The 14,124-nt window shown below is 33.7% G+C and overlaps 3 protein-coding genes across 3 annotated transcripts in view; 2 read left to right on the top strand and 1 right to left on the bottom strand.

Annotated features, from left to right (window-relative positions):
* The window catches only part of LOC118739087 (dual specificity protein phosphatase Mpk3-like), a 228,948-nt gene that overhangs the window by 55,150 nt on the left and 159,674 nt on the right, over positions 1-14,124 (top strand). The window lies entirely within an intron of this gene.
* Positions 3,539-4,210, top strand: LOC118739719. The gene is made up of 2 exons (XM_036471230.1): positions 3,539-3,928; positions 4,021-4,210. The coding sequence occupies exons 1-2, from the start codon at positions 3,539-3,541 to the stop codon at positions 4,171-4,173; spliced, it is 543 nt and encodes a 180-aa protein (XP_036327123.1). The 3' UTR covers positions 4,174-4,210.
* On the bottom strand, positions 9,042-9,798 carry LOC118739718. Its single transcript, XM_036471229.1, has 3 exons — positions 9,556-9,798; positions 9,252-9,419; positions 9,042-9,191 (listed from the first exon to the last, which is right to left on the bottom strand). The coding sequence occupies exons 1-3, from the start codon at positions 9,796-9,798 to the stop codon at positions 9,042-9,044; spliced, it is 561 nt and encodes a 186-aa protein (XP_036327122.1).

Raw genomic sequence — 14,124 nt, 5'->3', positions numbered from 1 at the left:
TTTTTTTTTATTATTTTTGCACAAAGTTTGAAATGTGGATTTATATTGTGTTAGTTATAATATAATAAACATTAAATAAACAAAAGAAAAATAGCCAAAATCGATCAAAATGTTGATGACTTAATCAGCTGATCACAAGTGTATGTATAAATTGATTTTTATATTAATGATCTCAAACCAGTTTACAATAGTGGTTTTCACCAAAAATGTTGTCAACAGTCGTTGCTTGAGCTCATCTGCTGTTTTGCCAGAGTGCCAGGCCACTTGCTCACTTTGGTGAATACCACTAATGACTTTTAAATGCGCTCTGTCGAAATGACATTTTAATATACCTTACGTACATAAGTACCTTTGTATACAATAAAAGTTTAATAAGAACAATTCTGTGTGCATACATGGAAAACACGTTTTTGGGTAGGAAATGACGTTTTTTCAGACCAAGAGGGGCGTTTTCTCATGCCGAAAACCTGGCAACACTGGGGGTGGGAGAGGGTGGCGGCGGACTCAGCAAACGATCTGTCTCATGGTAATGTACATATGACTAGAAGTGGAGTCTGGTCGTGGTCATTCGTCAATATGATCAATTTTTATTACCAGTCGCCCAAAAACCACAGAAAAACGAAATTTTTATGTATTAAAATACTCGCATATAAAAGTATCCGCAATTTCAGTTCAGCTATCGCAGCCAGGGTTGGGTGAACGGCCCGTATCGCTATCCATCCCGGTTCCCTCTGGAGAGTGCAAACAATGCTCTTCTGAGCACAGTAGTCTTTCTGTTTAACGCAAGCTCCGCTGTTACCCTCTAAAACGGTCTCCCACAAAAATAAGCTAATTGTAGGCTAATAAGCAGCTTAATTAGATTGTTTATAAACTAACTATTCTGCCTAAAATGAAACTTAATTTTACATGAACAGTTAACGATTTTTTAATTTTGCTTTATGGTTCAGTAGGCAGGTTAATATTTCGAGAAAGCACAAGCGTATCAGTAAAGGGGTGCGGGAAGCTCATTTTTATACTTTGTGGTGCTGCCATTTTCAGAGGATTAGATTTACTAAATCACGAGACTTTGTTGATGCATGTTAAAACTATCGAAAGCGTAAAAAGCCTCGTTCGGGGAAAGTGCTTTGGTCGTGATAGCTAGGAAAAGATTTTGCGATGACTTCTTGGACTAATTAAAAATATATCTGGCAAGTAGAGAAATGAATAATCGCAGTTGTGTGTTAGTAAAATATTCACTCATTCCAGTTCCATAGGTAGTTTGTTTTCTATAAAATATACCAGTATACGTCTATCGCCCCCTTTAATGTTCCAAAGTACATACTATGTAGGTCTCTAGAAGCAAGATAGAACCCCCATTTCACACGTTTCTAGATCCCCCACTGTATTTATGCCTATGTAATGTTACATACATTTACTCTTCAACTAATACGAGGGCTGATTAAAATATTTTGCGTTTCAAAATGAAAAACTAATATTTTTGTTTTATAAATGAAGACTGCTTTCAAATTTTCAAAGCATTTTTTGCACTCCGACCGAGATGACTCCAAAACATAAATTTTGACAGAAAAACAGTCATAGGCCACCAACGGCGGACGAACAAATATTTACACGTCAGTTAATTACATTTGTATAGTCTTATAAAAGCCCCACAGCGGATTCTGGTTTCGTTTCTGTCCCATAATCATATGCATGTATGTAGATCCAAAAATGTAACGCGATCTTATTTTCTCAAACCATTTTTACACCACCTAAACGACTGGCAAATTGAGCTAATTGCTGCACTATTTCCGAGCTAGTCCACACTTATAGGGCAAAGGAGGAGGTTATCAGTTCGTCGGAATATTTTTTTTTTATGTATGTTAGCGCATAACTTTGGACCACGTCACCCGATTTCGATTCTTCGTCTTTTTGCATCGGAAAGGTAGTGTCTCAGAGGTGGTCCCGTACTAATCTGGTTTAGATCCGATCATTGGATCATGAAATATATATGTTTATATTTTTTTAAGTCGTTTTTTTTTGCTAAAAATTTCTTGTATTTTTTATTTTTCTTTTAGTTTGTAGTTTTTATTATTAAAAAAATATATATATATTTTCAATTTAATTTTAATTTTTTTAATTATATTTTTTTTAATTTAATCCTCTTTAAATTTTTAGTTTCTATTTTTTTAAGGAAATTTAATTTCTTTTAAGTTTTAGCACTTGTTTTTTCTGTTATTTAATTTTTTTTATGGTTTTAACAAGTAATTCTTTTTATTTAATTTAAATTTAAGGAACAGATTTGTTTTTTTTTAATAGAACTTTAATTTTTTAATTCAATTTTCTTTTAATTTTTTGATTTTATTGTTTTAAAGCGAAAAATATATTTTAGATTTATTTAATTTTTAAAAATAAAATATAAGTTCTCACACTCATTTAATTTTAAGCAACTTATTTTTTATTTATTTTATCTTTTTTTTTATAAAGTTTTAATTAAATTTTCTTTTCATTTTAGTTTTCTTTTCATTTTTAGATTTTATTGTTTTAAAACGCGACATATTTTTTAGATCTACTTAATTATAAGAAACTCATTGAATTTATGTTTTTTAATTTAAAATTCCTTAGGTCCTTAGATTTTATTGTTTTAAAAAGCAAAAGTATTTTTTTCCCTTCATTAAATTTTTAGAAACTGTTTTTATTTCTTCCTATGGTTGTATTTATTTTTTTTGTTTTAATTCAATTTGTTTTAATTTTTTTTTATTTTATTGTTTTAAAAAGCAAAATACTTTTTTATATTTTTTAATTTTTAGAAACTTTTTTATTTGTTTTTATATTTTTTTTTGTAATTTAATTTTTTTACTTTTGGATTTTGTTGTTTAAAAACGAAATAAATCTTTTAGATTTTTTTTTGATTTTTAGATTAAATTTATTTACTTTTAATTTGCTTTTACTTTCTAGATTTTATTGTTTTAAAAAGAAAACTAATTTTTGTTTAATTAAACTAAATTTTAAGGAACTTATTTTATGTTTCTCCTATTTAACCTTTTGATTTTATTATTTTAAAAAGAATACTATTTAATTTTTAATTTAATTTAACTTTTAAAAACTTATTTTATTTATTTTTTCTTTTTTTTTAATATAGTTTTCTTTTAATTTTTAGATTTTATTGTTTTAAAAAGGAAAACATATAGTTTTTATTTAATTTAACATTTAGACAACTTATTGCTAAAACACACACGGAATAACGCTAAGGCTTCCTCATGAACAGATTTTCAATTAGTCTTTCGAAAGACAGGAAAATAATTTCAAGCTAGTTGCCAGAAGGCTTTTGTCTTTCGACAGACAGTCGTGAGTTGAAAGACACATAATTGCCACAATTGCCCTGTTAGTGTTGCTTAGGCGCAGAATATCTGGAGTAGTCCTCGTATTGTCAAGCAGGCATTAATGGTGGCAAACATAATTATGTTTGTCTACAATCTTACACCAGATACGTTTAGTTTTATTAACCTTCGTTAGATTTTATATTCCATATCGTCAGTGGCTCACCTGCCTTGCGGTCAAAATGAAATTACTGAACACAATTAAATTTGTAGCAGCATTTTACTGTGCCTTTATTAATTTTTCAACGATAATTGCCTATATAAAATTTACAAATTTTAAGTGTATTAGTCTTGATAAATCCTTCGTTGATTTTCGCCAATGCAGATTGAAAGCTTTATCCCGCAATCAAGTCGCCCTCTCGTTGTCCGCAAAACTATATCAAGTACCAGTGACCAATGTCGGTGTAAACGCGGATGTGTATAAAAAAGCAAATGGCTATCGTCCCTTCATGTTTAACATTACTACGGATTTTTGTCGATTTATTAAGTATAGAAAGCAAACACCTTTTGGCAAAATGATATTGGATGCGGTAGAAAAGTATTCAAATATAAACCACACATGTCCGTACGATGTAAGTAGCTCGGTAGTGAAGTAAAAGTAAAGTAAAAGTAAAATTCCCAAGTACTTTTTATAGTAATTTTAAATATTCCAATTCATTTCCAGCATGACATTATAATCAAAGATCTTGTGCTTGAAAGTAAACATCTGCAATCACTGCCGTGGCCAATGGGTGACTACCTTTTGAAAATAAGCTTTGCGGTAAACAACGATTGGAAAGTTACAGTTAAATCATATATACAAGTCACTGAGGAGTAAAATATTATTTCTATGTAATGTTCAAAACTTCAATAAATTTATGAGGCAAATTTTTGATTAAAATGTAGTCCTGATCAAGAATAGAGTTTTAAAAATGGCAACCATGATCAGTGATGTTCAGAGAGAAAATTTACTTTGTGCGCATCCATATAAATAGGTGTGATAGCTCTGAACAGTTCTACCCGCCGGCGATGTTTTCAACATCACTAATTTTAGTGAAGATCTGCAGATCTTGTACATGAAGAAGGGTCCGACTTGTTTTTCTAAAAGATCAGGTTAGCTTGAGCACAATCTCCTAGCAAATCGCACATACATTCACATGATGCCGGAGACTTTAATCGATTATGGTTTCGTTTAGGCAAAGAACGCAGTCTTAAGAGGACCCTTCTGTCGGTCGTTTGGTATGTACTAAAAGGGTTAGAGAGAGAACAAGAATACATATTTGTATGCTTTCTTTGCAAAGTTTTGATTTCTAAGCCGTCGAGCAACTTAAAACGTATGATTGAGGCGTTTCGCAGCAGCAGGGTCATAAATTTTTGATGCCTAGCCAATCTTACATGTCTGGGCGCTACGAGGTGTCGTATTCTTTGAGAGGTGACCCCGCTTTTGCCAAATTCTATTAATTCAGCCTTGGAGTGTATCGTATTACCCGCTTCCACTAATTCGGAATTTAATGCGTTTCCTTGCCTAATGAATGGTTTTAAATCGATGGCTTTCTGACGGATACAGTGTCCCCTCCTATGGCACGATGCTCCACCGTTGTGTACTGTTTCTTTCCCTCTACCTTTTATCTGTTTTTGGGTATCGGATGGTCTGGATAAAAATAAAAACAACAAGAGTAACCGTTAAGATCTTCATATATTTTTTGATTTTTATTTTTTCGATCATAAAAGTTTTAAATTGGTTATAAAAACAGTCTCAATCATAATGGTTGAAAATAACCGAAAAAAGTTAAAATCCAAAATAGCAATTATTTTTGATCGAAAAATAACAAAAATCACAAAATAACAATTAAATTTTTCCGAAAAAATCAATGTGAATTCATATTAGGTGATATCGATTCAACAAATACAAAATTTACCAGAATTTGGTTTTTGCTTTTAGGCGACAGAAAATACAAACACTCTCCCGTTTTCACTCACTAACGAAAAACAGCTGATTCACAGCTGATGAAACAACACCATCTTACATGAATTTTCTTTGGGGAAAAATAAAAATGCAACTTTAGCAATTATTCTTGATCGAAAAAAAATAAAAATCTAAGAATAACAATTTTGAAATATTTCGGCCATTCACACCTGACCTCTTCTCAGGTTAAGTATATGGTTTTATGGTTATAGTTTCATCTCACTTTACAAAAACAAAATGCACTACCCCTTTCCCTGCATTTGTACAATATATTGTACATTTAATATTTTGTAACATTGGAAGCGTGCTACTAAAAATCTTATTAATATTTTTGAATTCCAGTGACACGCAAGTTGTGGTAATTTACTGTAAAAAAAATACGTGAAAGTCAAGTAAAATCGCTAATAAAAGCACATAGTATGGAAATATAAAAAAGCATTTCATCATATAAAAATGCTAAAATTAAACTATCATGATTTAAAATATTTTTCCCGAGGTATTAAAAAAATGTACAATATATTGTACACTTACACTGAAAGGTTGTAAGTGTCTTGTCCAATATACTGTACAAACGTCCGCAAAGGTTGCAGTTGAACAGGCAATTAGGGAGGTTTTTGAAGAGCTTGTGCGCTGTTGTTGCAGTAACTGGTAGGTTTTTGATTTTTTGATCTACTGAAGGCAGAAAAACCGGGAAGGTTTATTAAAACGGGTCATTTGTATTTTAAATTGTAATTGTATCTGAAATTTTTCAAAATTTCTTTATATAATTCTCTTCTCATGGAGAAAAAAAAATTTTTAATGCAAACTTAACTAAAGATACTTAAAAAGATATAAGATATAACATATCTGCAGTAAAATCAATTATTTTGTACATACATAAGTTCATTTTCAATGAAATAAAAGTTTTGTTCCGTCAAACTAAGTGAAATATTTACTGAGTTTTCTTGAGTGCTTTTACTCCTTTGCGGACTTTTGTACAATATATTGCACAAATTTGAGGTAGCCCTAATAGCTACCCAAAACAACTTTTGAATATTTTTTTTACTTTTGGTATTATAAGGCTCTATGAACCTTGTAATTAAGAGGAAAAATTTTTGTATTCATCAGGGACGGAGAGAATAATAACTTTTAACCTGATAATCAGACAGGTGTGAATACCCTCAATTATGAAAATAAAAATTATGTTTAACGATTATTTTCGGTCCCTACTCAGAATGACACTGGACATGTCGAGAAATAGTCAACGCCCGATACGATACAAGAACATTATCGATGATTCCATGGCGACTAGTAAGACCGAACACAATATATCGGTCATTCATTCAGGCTGGAGGAAAGAGTAAACAACTACCAATAAAATCGAATTTGGGAGAAATTATTGTCTGGGGAACCTGACAAGAGTTAAACTCCCGACTGTAACTCCCATCTGGTAAATATGTTGCGGACGGCACACCTCCCAAGGATGGTAGCCGATTTGAAGCCATTCAGCCGCTCGCTCATTAGGGATGGGTAGTGGGGAGTTGAAATTCGATTTTTTCGAGTTTAGAACATTGCTTATCCATTCGATGACATTGGTGGTGCAAGTTTTTCGAATTTTCAACATTTTTTTACTGAAAATTTAAAGGTTTGTTGGTAATGGGTCATTCCATTGAAAAGAGGAAAGCGACATAAATGTAAATATGCCCTAGTTATCTCTATTTCAGTAGTAACCTCTTTTTAATTTTTAGTCTATGGAAACTTTTATTTCATGCATAATTAATTTACACCGGTCACAAGGAGATGTCCCACGAGCCACAACTTTAAATATTTTTTAACATTTCTATGAAGATTATATAAGCCTAATTTCTATTGAAAACGAAAGCGTATAATTCATTTTTCACAACACAAATACATCGTTCGTGAAAATTAAGTGTTTTGGCTAAAATTCATCTTTGAGTGCACAAGGGTAAAATAGAGTTCTTTTCAGTGTCCCACTAGTCACATTCATTTTAATGATAGTTAATAAAACTAAGAAATCGTTTGGAATTTTCGTTAAAGCAATTTTATACATTAGTTATCGTTATATGTTAAAAAATATCTTTCCCTTTCGTATAAGTTCCGACGACACAGTCAAAATTCACAATTGATCACATTCTGGAGTAAATGGAATGGCCCTAATAATAATAACTCAAATCGAAAAAGAGATTCGATTGAACTTACATTAATGTTATTAATTATCCATATTGCTCTTCTTAGCTTCACAACCAAAAATAAATAAAATTAAGAAACAAATTTTTTTTTTGAAATAAATATCAGAAACAAATCCAAAAATTTATCAAATAAATATATTATGTATCAATAAAAAAATAACAAAATATATATTGAAACAAACTTTTAGGAACGTGTAATGTGCTTTTATTTATTTTTCATGCTATACAAAAACTAAAGGATAAAGGATACATAGTATAAAGGAAAGCCGAGTTTCCTGCGCTAATCTCGAAAACTAAAGGACATTCAAATAAATACAGAAAATAAAATTAAAACAATCTCAATTTGATACGCTTACACGGATACGCTTAGATGACACGGAGAGTAATCGTTTCTAAGTTTCTAGGTATGTCAAGTCAAGTCTAAGGGCTGGTTTCTCCAACTCAACTTATCTTAGTTTAGCCATTTTTTGGACTTAAAAGTAAGCCTACTTTTTACACAGCTTATTCTTGACCAAGTCTAAAAAAATTTGCTAAACTAAGTTGAGTTGAATTGGAGAAACCAGCCCTAAGTCTTGCTGCTACCTGTTAAAAAATTAAAAGATTTTCACCCCTCGTTGGATTACTGTGAAAAGTCATGGCCTTCGCATGTTCAAAACCTTTAATTTTTTTTAGTAGGGTTGCCACCTATTTAAAAGTTCCTAATTTATCTATACATAGTATACGGGAAAGTAGAGATTCCTTAAATGCGCTAACATCGAAAACTATTAAACGAATTTGGACGAGATTTTCTCTAATATATTCTGTATAGATAGAATTTAGAATTTTTATAGGGTTGCCACCTGTCTTAAAAATTATAAGATATGCAAAGTTCGTTGGATTACAAAAAATTAGGTGTCAAATGAAAGAGAAAGGCCTCTTAATAAGCATAAATGCTTTATTTTTTTGAGTAGGGTTGCCACCTGCTTAGAAAATTACTATATTCAATCTTTATAAACGAAGCAGCTCTGCACCGTCACTGTCAAACGAAAAGACTTAGCCTCTATCTTCACTGTTCGTTGGATAACAAAATAAGATAGCCAATTAAAGGGCATGGCCTTCTGAAGTACAACAGCTTTTATTTTTTTCAAGTGGGGTTGCCACCTACTTAAAAACTCGTATTTTATCCTAGCATAGCATAAAGCAAAGTCGAGATTTTTTGACCACGCCTGTCGCTAATGTGCGGCCGCTGTGGTGTAGTGGTTGGCAGTGCGCGGTACCAGGGCCTGGGTTCAAGCCCGGTTCAACTCAACATAAAAGCATAAAAAAAACAAAAAAAAAACAGCTTCCCATAAAAATACAATCTGTTTGGGTTGTACTTTAAACGACGTTACACAAGTCATTAGGATTTAGAGTGAACGGACCAACTGGGCTATGAAAATTTTCGCTACCAGTTGAAATAGCTAGAAGAAGAAAAATTCTAAGTTTAACTTAGGTTACTTTTTATTAAAACTTTTTTCGAAAGGAAATCGTTTTTTCTTACTGCTTGCATTCGGCGATTTTCAACCCATCCGATTATTCGGTCAGCGTAACAAATACTTTTACAAAAATTAGCCATTTGTTGCGTGCAGCGAAATTTAATTGCACCATATAATCGCCTTTGGGATATGGCAGTAGCATCAATACACCATCTGGCATCACAAAATTCTTCAAAATGACATCGTGCTGTAAGAGAAATATGAAATTCAACGAAATTATTACTTAGTACTTAGTAAATGGCCTTACATCATAAGGACACGTATGATTCAAATTGCTATTCCGTTCCAAAAATCTGAAGAATATATGCAAGACAGGATTGCGTTGTGGATTCCTTTTGAAGTCACAAAAGTCCACAGTAAAATTATACATAAAGGGTGTGTAACCGTTAGTTTTGCGAAACAACTCCGCTCTGACCTGAAAGAAGATGAAAATAAAGGAAACGGCGAAGAATTGAATTATCACGCAGATTATAGTAACTCACATAGTATTTTATAATCATATCGATCATACAGTGCTATGCTTTATAATTGCGCGATTATAATTTGCTTACCGTCACATTGTCTGCCTTTTGTTTGACATTTAAATATATATTCAACTCACTAAATCCACGTTTTAATAGCTTTAATTCGCATTGCTTGAATTCACAAAGAGTCTTATTTTCCGAGTGGCATTGCACATTTGTGAAAACAATTTGAGTTGCGTGCACAAATGGAATCCGTCGTTCATGATTTGTCCAAAGCACGCCGTTGCCAAAAACCAGCAAAATATAACAGTACAGTGTTTTGGCGTACATGCCTACTTCGACTGAAAAAATGTTTGAAGTCAATTTTCATATTGGCATTTAAAAACTGTAATTGTTGTAGAACTAATAATTACGAGTATATTGTGCATTCACTGCGACTACGTTAGTTTGGTGCCCAATAAACTATTATGATTATCGTGCTCTGAGGTTCACTTCACAGAGTTGTACGAAATTTGTTGTAAGCGCGGAGATTATTACTGTAGCTTCGTTGCGAACATTTTGCTTTCTAAAAATTCTAAGTATTCACAGTTATTAGAGATATGTAAGAACTATCAATTTGAAGCGAAAACTTCGGCCCAAAACTGTTACACTTGTAGGTAGAGCATTACTATTAATTAAAATGAACTTTATTTAAGTTTTAGTTAATTGTTTTCGATAAAAATCTCACTGTCCTAAATTATTAAATTATAATTCAAAGCAACGAAAAGACATTAGTGCCTAATTTTGGGTATGGCGCGCATTCGCACCCAACGTACATGTGGTATTTTGAGATGGGGACTTTTCACTACAACTTTTTTTTTCAAAATAAATAGTAGCAACATTTTTTTCCATAAATTATCATTTGTCAAACTATTTACTATTAGTCCGGTCAAGTTAAATTTTCAAGGTTGCAATAATTCGCATAAAGCTGAAAATTGGTGTGAATGTAACGAACACCACTATAAATGAGATGTGAAAAGTCCTAATTGATCCCAGATCTGTAAAAAAAAATTTCAATGTCAAATGTCACATAAATTTATTTTTTCCATTTTTCAGCTAAACGGTAAGGTTTATCATAAAAATAGGTTAGACAAAAGTGTAAATCATGCAATTATCTTTAAAAACCGTTATGACACTTTTGTTCTTAGAATCACCAATTCTGGGATACAACTATCGACATCCATATTGTAATAATTCATTTAACTCATTAAATACTTCGAATTTAAGTTAATTTCTTGACAGGTGGTAGTATAAAAAATTTAGTTTGTATGAAACTAGGATTCTTATTTTGAAGAAGTAAAGAAGGACTATCACAAGACAATTCACGATTTTTATAAAATACGCGAAATTCAGTTACAGTTGTGAGCAGCCTTTTTTCTCACATTTGGTAACTGGCTCATTTGTTTAATACCTGTCATAGTGACATAGAGGAAAACTGTATTACAGATAAATTTGCAAGGAAAGGCTCAACCAAGCAGATTCTTCCTTCTAAAGAACGGATTGGTATGCCATATATTACTTGCAAACTGGTATTTAGAGAATTTGTATACAAACAAGCTGGCGAAAGATGGAGACAAAGTACGACTTGTGGAATAACTAGGCAGACGTAGTCTATAGGGGATCGGAAATGGTCACAAAGCGTATACTCTCTGAGAAGAGAGGACATATCTAACGTTGTGGAAGCTCTAACCGGACACTGTCGAATAGCAAACATGATGAAAGGCGCGGCGTGCCTTTCCGAAGATATTGCAGAAGCAGTATGAACTACGAAGAGGAGGAAACGGTCTTTATCTCCTGTGTAAATGTTCCGCACTTTGAAGAAGCAGAACCGAAAGACGATTCCGAATTAGCAGAATTACGGGCAACGAGAACAGGATACCCCAGAGATTTCTTTGGCCTATTCTTGGGTACACCCCTTTGGGGAGTATCGCGGTGGCTGTAGTTTAACACCCAAATTCAGGTGACCTTGGTTGTTTCGATGTGGAGTTGTACGAATGGAATTAGACTGTGGTAATACCATGGGTCTTATATCTATCAGGCAGCAGCCACTCCTACCTGCTTACCTACCTACACACAGCTACGCTTTTCCACCACTGATTGGGCTAGCGAAACGGAACCAGACTAGGGCCGACTATTGCAGACAACTTTCCACCATTCGGAACTAGCCCACATACCTTAACTATGAAACAGTAAACTGATGGAAACCACGCTTGTCTTAAGAGGAAAATTAAACAGCCAGCCATTTGACACCGTTTCTCATTCCACGCTACTACAAGACATTGCGGCATCATCTCTCTCACCCAACAGTCGTTAGTACTTTTTCGAGGTCAAAACGCGAAGCCTTGAAGAATTAAATAAACGGCCTTCCAGGGTGGTGTCCTTTCTCCTATATTGTTTAACTTCCACATTTCGAAGCTGCTTCAGGCAGCCGATGGGCTTACATTCATCTTTTACGCAGAAGATATATTTACATATATTGGCATCGCTGCTTGAAAGTAGGCGGACATCTCTCTGATGCACGGGATCTTACTCTCTCCACCTTGTCGACCCTTTAACCAGCTGGACGAAGAGGTGAAAAACTGCAATTTATCACCCACGTCGATGGCACACTGATTCCGACGATTAATAACCAAAAAATTGTAGGGGTCCATAAGTACAGAGCCGCAACAAGGCCATCGCCGGCAGCGCTTAGCGTAAAGACAAAGCAGTTGGCCATCCGATTCTAAATTATGCTGCGCCTGCTTGGTCACCGTCAGCTAACACCCCTTTTCCTTAGATGAGTGATTCTCGAGCTTAACAAAAGAAATTGACATTATTAATATACAGTGAAACCTCGATATCACGAACCTTGGTAAGGCGAGAAACTCAATACTACAAAATTTTTTACTACTGAGTCTCTGAAAAAACTTTTCTGTTGCGAAATTTCCTGTACAAAAATGCTCCATAGATATGACGAAGAAATTTTGAACATGAAAATCTTCGGAATATATTCACGGTTAAAGTCCCGTTAGTAATATCTTCTATATAGTAGTATAGTAGTACATGGCGAATTCTGAATACGTTGACCGTTATAAAAAAATGAAACTATACTTGTAACACATTTTTTCCAAAATTTTGCATCGTTCCTTGTATCAAGGTTTTGGTGTTCTATATTTATAACGAAGCATTTCTTCAACTTCGTTATACCGAGATTTCACTGTAGTAGAAAAGAATAAAGTCGATAGGTTCGCTGGAAAATAATACTTGGTGTATTCACAACGGTGTCGTAAGCGTTTTAAACGCCTAAAAAATATATTAAGAGGATTCGCAAAGTACCATCAAAGTCATATTATGAATTTTCGCAGTGTTAAAAAATAGTTGGTTGTGGTTTCAAGTTCTCTAAACATTTATATAAGCTTTTAAAGTTTACGTGTTACAACAATACGACTGTGAATCCCTCAACCATTTATATCCCTCTTAAGCTAAACCAGCAAAAGGTTATAATTTTCGTTAGCCAATGAGAAAACATTCGTAATTTACTTAGACATTTAATTCTTTATTTTGTGAGCTATTTTCAAACCGAACTCCTTGCCCTCGGCGGCAAGTCAGGATATTGTTGCAAAAGTTCGACTTCCTATCAGCTTTCATTTTAATTCATTTATTTAGCTAATATCTACGCCAGCGCCTACCTCAAAATACGAGTAACTACGTCATCTCATTTAAGAAGTTATTTGCACGCTTAACGCCCGCGCGCAATAAGGAACCTTTCACAACCGTGGCCACGTTTTTGTACACGCATGCATACATCTATTATGCACATACTTTGGCATACGCTTCATGTGGTTTGGTGGACACACTTTTGGGAAATTTCAGCACTAGTGACGTCAACTGCGTCGGTGGTTATATCCCATTGTGCTGATTAAGAAGCTTATGTGAAGAAGTGGTCAATCAAGTACAATACAGACCTGTGTATGTTTGTATGTATAATATCACAATATTGAAAGTAGTGACGTTGTTTTGTAATGTTTATGCTGCCTCTCTGACTATTGCGTACTATAATTTGCTTTTAGTGTGACGTGGCACACAACTAAAACTATGTAGTCTGCCTGTTATAACAGATTTAGTACCTAACACTTTTGCGTAGTTTAAAAATATGCAAAACAGGAACGATTTTCGGTTATATTTAGCAACGCACAATGTTGTTTTTGAGAGGTGTGGGACTAGAGTTTAATCAAAAGGAGTGTTCGATAAATGAAGTTTTTTTTTATTCGAAAATAGCTTAACGTCACGATTAGTAGATTAGGTTAGGTTAAAATGGCTGCCTGCGTCCAATGTAGGAGTGAGGCACACTTAGGCCCAGTCTGCCCATTGTCATTCCGATTGAAAGCTCGTATTCGATCCCGTCCGTTCAACTAGAAGTAAGTACAAGCAGTTGGTAAGGTTAATAAATCGGGAGAATTAATGAATGCCTGCTTCGCGTAGGCCCACCAGACAGACAAAGTGGTGATGGGTAAATGAGCGTATTCTCGCCCACGAGAGAGCAGGGTAGTGACATAGGTAGTGTTCCATACTCTCAATATATTCCTCGTATTATAATTCTGGTCACTTGCCTAAGTAGAAGGCGTTTTAATCGAGTGA

Source organism: Rhagoletis pomonella, unplaced genomic scaffold, assembly GCF_013731165.1.
Source record: "Rhagoletis pomonella isolate Grant_MI unplaced genomic scaffold, Rhpom_1.0 Rhpom_scaffold_00005, whole genome shotgun sequence".
Lineage (NCBI taxonomy): Eukaryota > Metazoa > Arthropoda > Insecta > Diptera > Tephritidae > Rhagoletis > Rhagoletis pomonella.
Note: the sequence above shows the minus strand (reverse complement) of the source record. Positions and strands in the feature narration are given on the sequence as shown.